Source organism: Crocodylus porosus, unplaced genomic scaffold (assembly GCF_001723895.1).
Source record: "Crocodylus porosus isolate Cpor-Errol unplaced genomic scaffold, CroPor_comp1, whole genome shotgun sequence".
In the NCBI taxonomy this organism is placed as follows: Eukaryota; Metazoa; Chordata; order Crocodylia; family Crocodylidae; genus Crocodylus; species Crocodylus porosus.
Window position 1 is genome coordinate 87,342,608 of NW_017728906.1, and position 7,531 is coordinate 87,350,138.

Here is a 7,531-nt window from a genome sequence, read left to right on the forward strand (position 1 = left end):
CGCCGCCGCCGCCTCCTCGGCCCCTGCCGCGCTCCCGGCCACGGGCGGCGGCCCCCTGCAAACGCCGGCCGAGGACACGCGGCTGCATGTCTTCACGCTGGACTACCCGCACGTGCAGGTGCCCTTCGAGATCACCCTCTGGATCCTGCTGGCCTCGCTGGCCAAGATCGGTGAGTGCCCGGCCCGCGCTCCCGGCCGCCCCTGCAGCGCCTCGGCTCGCCCGGGCCTGGAGGGGCTCCCGGCGGGCCGGCTGCGCAATGACGGCGGGCGCGGGGCAGCGACTTAGCGGCGTGCTTTCAGCAGGGCTTGTGCCATCTCTGGCTACAGCTGCACAGCTATCAATATATGGCTGTGTTAGCCGTGACTGGGTATCCAGATGTAACTAGCCGTCTAATTATAACTAGACAGCAAGAAATGCATGGCTGTAGCTAACTAACTGCATCTATATGTAACACACTGTATCTAGACAGCTAGAAATGCATGGCTGTAGTTAACTGTAACTGGCCATGCAGACATAATTCACTATCTAACTAGACATCTATAGGCCTGTCCTATTGCATTCTAATTGTCTACTCTGTTTTAGGCAGTCCTTTCACATTCAGGGATGTGAAGAGATGGACCTTTATAGAGTAACTAAATAATATAGGTAGGTAGGTAGATAATTTGGTTAGTGGCTTGCTTCCAGGAAAGTTTGTGCTACTTCTCTGTAACTCTATAACTATGTATGTATAGCTGTATCAAAGTATAACCTAGCTATATCTAACTAGTTATAATAGCCGTATCTAACTACAGTATGTATGTCTGCTTGTATATGTATATGTATCTGTCCTGTTGCATTCTGATTGCTGCATTCTAGGCAGTCCTTTCACAGAAAGTAACATGAAGAGCTGAAGCTTTACAGACTAACTAAATAATGCAGATACTTAGATAGTTGGTAGATAAATAGCTAGATAATTTAGTGACTTGCTTTCAGGAAAGAAAGTGCTATATAGATAGATATTTATCTATATCTTAGAGATATAGCGCTTGCTTTTCTTGCTTTGCCTACCCTACCTATCTATATTATTTAGTCTAATAAACATGCATCTTCACTTCACTTGCAGTAAAAGGGCAGCCTAGAGTAGGGTGTAGTGATTTAAAATGCAGTTGGTGGATGGATGGCACCAGTTTTCCTGAAAGCAAGCCATTAACTAAATTATCTATTTCCCTACCTATCTACCTACCTATATTAGTTAGTCTATAAAGGTAGATTTCTTCTCTTCACTTGCTGTGAATGGACAGCCTAGAGCAGAGTGTAGCTGTTAGAATGTAATAGCAGAGATGTAGATGGATTTAGAGAGAGATAGATATAGGTAAAGGTAGGACAAACTTTCCTGAAAGCAAGCCATTAAGGAAGTTATCTACTCATCTTTCCATATTATGTACTTAGTGCATCTTTAAACTGACTTCAGACTAACTGGGCTAATTCCCTCTCTCTGCCTTTCTTTCCCACTGTTAAAACCTGGCACCCCCAGTCTATTATGAAGGAGAATCGATCAAGTGGCCCCTCACTCAAGAGTTCTGCTTTGGGTCCAGCTCTGCCTGCCAAGCAGGAAGAAACAGTGAAACTCCTAAGCAATTGTCTTCTCATAAATGGGGAAATCTATATTGCTGCATATTGTGCCTCTGATAGCTCATTTGGCAAATGCCCAGTTGGATATGAACCCCAGGGTGACTTGCTTTTGCTCTGACCTGGTCTCATTTTGCACTCTGTTGCTTTATTCAGTGAGAAACAAGCCATTGCAGAGTGGCTTTTCACTGTGATGGGTACAGTGAAAGCTGCTTGGATAAAGGATAACTCTTCGAAGAGTCCCTGAAAAAAAAGCATTGGAGGGATTGTCTTTTATTGCTTGTTGGCGGGTAATTTGATGTTTTTGCATGCCTGTTGGCTAAGCAGAGAATTTGGGTTACTTCAAGCAAAGTGGTAAGAATGGAAAGATTTCTCTGTTATTAGAAATTGTGCCAAGAATAGTTAAAGGAGATGTACACTTTAAATCATTTGATTACAAAATAAGAATAATGGCACTCAAAAAAAACAAGGATTTCATTCATCCATGTGTGTTAATGTACAAATGGCATGCATCCCTTCAGCTTTGTTTCCCTGCATTCACACTTTTGTGTACTGCTGTATGTATTTTACATGCTCAGTTCCATGGCTTAAAGGAGTGGGGGACAAACCTGTTTTGGGGACAAATGTCATACCCTCCCTGAGTGCCACTCTCTGATTCCTTCCCCTTAACTGATCTGCTCAGGTGTCTGCTTCCTGCCCTGTGCTCCCTGCTTGATCTGATGCTCTGCTTTCTGCTCCCTGGCCTACCTACCGTTGCGCTGCCAGCCCCTTCCCCAATCTGCTGTATGCCACATGGAGGCTGCCCATACCACTTGTGGTACCCATGCTACAGGTTGGGTACCCCTGGCTTAAAATAACTGTACATGGCAGACAATTGTATAATCTACCTTCCTTGTTAAAGAAATGCACCTAAGAAAAAATTGTGGCAAGGGACTGATGGAAAACAAATGTAAATGTTTGACTACAGTAGTTTTCCAGTGCTACATCCTGGGAATAGTCCATAGAAATACAGCCTTGAGTAAGATAGAAAAGACATTCTTTCTTTCATGTGGGAAAAATTTGTATTGCATAGTGTCACTCTGTTCTGTATACCAGGAAGTTGTATTTTTATTTTTAAATTGAATTTTTATGACTTGCTAAAATAAAAGTATGAATCTGGCAATGTAATGATTTGGAAAAGACAGGTTATTGATATGCTGTGTAAAAGCAGTAAGATGTTTTGTAAGCCAAGGCATATATTTAGCTGCTTATGTTTATATGTAGTTCATGATGATGATCTTAACCTTGGAATAAAACTTTAGAAATAGAAGAAAAAAGATGCAGTTACTAGGTTTTGACTTCAAGTGCCTGATTTTTTGCATTGCACATCAATGAAAATTATGAACGCATATATTTAAATAATTAATTTAACTCCATATGTAATCATCACTTGTAAAACCTTATCATTCCACTTTTGAAACTGAAATATATAATGCCAAATTCTGAGTAGAAGCCATACAGTGGTGTTTGCAGAATCAGGACTGTATGTGCTTATCGTATGGCGTATGGATCGTTTTCTTGAAATCAGTTGGCCAGATTCTCAGCAGGTGCAAATTATTGTGGCTGTAATCACTTTAGGAGAGCACCAAAAAGGTGTCTGTGATTCATAGCCCCCAAACTCCCTTCTTCCGGCACTTAAGTGCCTAAGTTGTCCCTTTGGGTACATATGATTGGTTCAGGCACTCTATGAAAACATGGAGGAGACAGAAGCTACAGTGGTACTTACCTTGTACTTGTTGATGGTACTTACCATCACTAGGTGGTTAAAGCACTTGCTCAGAAGCCATACAATAATAGGGTTGGAAGGGACCTCAGGAGCCATACAATAATAGGGTTGGAAGGGACCTCAGGAGGTCACCTAATCTACCCCTCTATGACCCTGCTCAAAGCAGGTCCATCCCGGACTAAACCATCTCAGTCAAGTGTTTGTCTAACCTTTAAAGCTTCCAAGGATGGAGATCCCACCATCTCTTTCAGTAGCCTGCTTAACCACCCACAGTGAGAAAGTTCTTCCTAATATCCAACTTAAATTTCCCCTGCTGCCATTAAAGACCATTGCTTGTCCTGTTCCTCATGGCTGGAAAACATAGTTTATCTCCATCTTTCATATAGCTACCCTTCAGTAATTTGAAGATGTATTAAATACCTAATGAGTTTTCTTTTCTCCAGACCAAATTAACCCTACTTCTTTCAACCTTTCCTCACATGTCTTGCTTCCCTGGCCTCTCTAATCATTTTTGTTGCTTTTCACTGGACTCTTTCTAATGTCTTGATGTTTTTCTTGAAGTGTGATGGCCAAAACTGGACACAGTACTGCAGGTTAGGCCTCACCAGTGTTGAACAGAACAGGAGAATCATTTCTTTGTATCTTCAAGAGATGCTTCTATTAATATAACACAGTGGGTGCATCTACATGTGTCATTAAGCCAATGCAATAAATTCTGATGCAGTTTATGTCAGTCGGCTGCTTCTGGGGACAGCATCTACAGGTGTGCCTGGGACCACAGCAGTCTGAGCTGAGGCAGAGAACCTCTGGGCTGGCAAAGGGCACAAGGGGTCAGCCCTGGGCTCTGGATGGCAGCATTGGGTGGCGGAGGGGCTGGCTGGGGCATGAGGGTGCTAAAGTGCAGGGGTAGGCACATGCAACCCCCACACTTTAGCACCCTCATGCTGCCAGCCAGCCCGTCACCATCTACATATGCATTTCATTGGCATTAAGTCCTCTGCTGTAAGATAGTACTGTTCCTGACAATACTATCTGATGGTGGAATTCATTAATTTACTGTGCCCTAATACTGGTGCATGTATAGATGGTGATGCTTTACTGTGCAGCAAATTAGTCAACTGCAGTAAAGTGCATGTGTAGATGCACCCAGCATGCTGTTCCTTTTTTTTTTTTTTTCCAGGAACAATTTAGGCCTTTAAGTGTAGGCAGAAAGAGGTTTAGATCTGAATCCCAGTATCTCTTGAATTAGGTGCTTAAATCTGCAAAAGGAGGCAGGATTTCAGATATGCCCACTTCTTATAAGTGATGCTTTGTTTAGCTCGCTTCCTGCTGTAAATCCCGTTCTGCAGTGGCTAGATTTCCTTGTTCATTGCATAGGGAATTTAGGTGCCTAACCCAGTATTGTGAATTGTACTTCGGAACTGGACACCTCAAAGTTAGGTGTGACAACACAGCATTACCACACCTCAGTCCTTTTATGGACTAAGTAACTTGCGATAGCTCAAGCTCATAAAATATGAACAAGTTTAACACCTCTCATTGTGCATGAACAATCTTTCACGAACCTAGAGGCCAAGCATAGTAAGCTACTGTAAATATTTTTACTAGAGTTGGCTGGAACATCTTTAAATAAAGGCATTTTCAACTTCAGTAAGACGGTTTGTTTTGAATTGTTTCACAGAATCACATTGATCCCACTAAAGTTTGTATCTACAAAGTTTCTGAAGTCTTGGTGGGCTTCTGCAGGCCAGGTTAACGGAGAGAGAGAGTGTACAGAATTGGACATCTGAAACTTTTAAACAAGAATTAGATGCTTCAGGGAAATACAGTCAAAACCATTAAAAAAAATCTTCATTTAAATGTGAACTGAAAACAGTTTTTAGACATCAGAGGATTGTTATGAATGGCTGTTGTTCTCTGGTCTTATTATTTATCCTGCGTGGTGGTTTTACAAATGTGTTGTGCTGCTAAAATAGTGATGGACTCTAAGCTGTATATAACCTCCTTTTGGGCCCTTAGATATGACACTAACACTGCATTCTTCTATCCGGGATATATCTTGTGTGCCATGGACTTGGAGGTATGTTGGGAGTTCTTACTCTCCCTAATTTCATAGGCAATCTGACCCAAAGCCTTAGTGGCTTGGATGAAAGCCAGCAAGCTTTGAGGAACTAAGGGAATGTTTTTGCTGTGTGATACTTTGGTGGAGAAGAATACCATGGCCCGTCATTCTTATTATTTTAAAAACTCTTTTGTGTTGGAGCTTAAACTTCCTTAAACAATATTCCTTTTGAAAATCAGGCCTTTTTTTTTAACAGTTGTTTCAAATTATTGCCGTTGTCAAATATTTCAATTTGCACGACAATTTAATTAAAAAACCCCTGAATAAACCATAAAGAATGTTGAAAAGGTTTTTGAAAAGGTTTTTGTCTATTTTTATTTCATTATGATGTAATATTTATATTCATCATAAAAATGAAGAAAAATTATATCCAATTAAAAATATAGAGGTATATTGAAATTAATAATAGGTATAGGTATACTGGAGCACATGTAAAGACACTGAAAGTTACTTTGTAAATCCTGTTTTTTTGGTGTAAAAACTAAGATAACAAAAACGAAGATAATTTTTGGATTCCACACACATGCTTTTTTCATTTTCTTTTGTTTGACTTCCCCTTGAAGGCTTTCATCTCTATCACAAGTTGCCCTCGGTAGTACCTGAAAGTTGCCTGCTTATTTTGGTTGGACTTCTACTGGGTGGAATTATTTTTGGAGCAGAGGAAAAGTCCCCACCTGCAATGAAGAGTGATGTTTTCTTTTTGTATCTCCTTCCTCCAATTGTACTCGATGCAGGATATTTTATGCCAACTCGTCTTTTCTTTGAGAACTTTGGCACTATAATGTTGTATGCTGTAGTGGGCACACTCTGGAATGCTATCGGGATTGGGGTTTCCCTCTTTGGAATTTGCCAGATTCAAGTATTCGGCTTGACTGATATCACATTGCTGCAGTGTTTGCTCTTTGGAAGCTTAATTTCAGCTGTGGATCCCGTGGCAGTGCTGGCTGTTTTTGAAAATATTCATGTCAATGAACAGCTTTACATCCTAGTGTTTGGAGAGTCTCTGTTGAATGATGCTGTAACAGTGGTAAGTTACTTTCACAAACCTTCATTTTATTGAGTACTTGACTGAATACTATTGTGCTATATTTTTTTTTCTGGCTGGTTGTCAGAGTTTACTGAAAACCAAAACTACGGAGTTGCATTATTCAGTAATTTCACTATCCAAAATCTTCAGTCTTCGGAGTATCTTTGGACTCCTAAGCGTAATTTATAAGATTTCCTCCGATGCAGAAATGCGTGTTGTATCCAGCATGGATTCCCTGGCATACCCCAGAAAGTGTACAAATCAAATAAAGACCACAAACTTGGGTTTTTATTAATGTGTATTTGATGTGGGCCCCTGTCCAATAACATATGCACTAAGGTCACCAAGTTATTTACCATAAGCTGCCAACAAGCCATCAGATAGTATTTTTGATCACTAACTAGCAGAGCCTGGATTCAGCTGTTCACCTGATGATGACACCAGGCAAAGATGGTTTAGCATTTTCCTGAGCTATCCATTACCTTTGTGCAAACCTGTTTTCATCATATCTGAAATATTATCATAAGACATTGTTGCCCAACATAAAATTCTTACCCATGAATTAATTACCTGCTGTCATGATTCCTGTAATAACCTATTTTGTGATCAGTAATTCCTTATATTTTAAGGGCTGCAGAATTTCAAGAAAGGGCTATAGAGCTTTTCCTCATTGGTTTTTTTGGGGCGGGGGTGGGGGTTGTTTTGTTTTGTTCATCTCTTAATGCAGAATTGCCCTCAAGGTTTTTAGACTTTCAAGGACATTCTTTAATCTACCTGACTGACTTCATGCTGCTCAATATGGTCCTTCAGTATTGGCCACATTTTCCTTTCGTTTCTATGATTTTCCAATTGGGTTTTCCATTTAACACCTGACAATTTACCTGATTCTGCCCCCGGTCAAGGTACTGAATCATGTCTATTTTTTAAAGCTTGTCTCAGAACCTTCTTCTTCTGGGTAGCTTATGCCTGATCTATCTCTTTTCCCCTTGGTAGTAGTCTGTATTGCAG

At 40.8% G+C, this 7,531-nt stretch overlaps 1 protein-coding gene across 1 annotated transcript in view; it reads left to right on the top strand.

The window, feature by feature from the left end:
• Window position 1: 1 nt before the first annotated feature.
• Window positions 2-7,531, top strand: part of SLC9A2 (solute carrier family 9 member A2) — a gene marked incomplete at its 5' end in the record, with an annotated part of 41,742 nt that continues 34,212 nt past the window's right edge. The window contains 2 exons of the mRNA XM_019528477.1: window positions 2-170; window positions 6,060-6,523. Coding sequence (XP_019384022.1) covers window positions 2-170; window positions 6,060-6,523 — 633 coding nt within the window. The remainder of the gene's footprint in view (window positions 171-6,059; window positions 6,524-7,531) is intronic.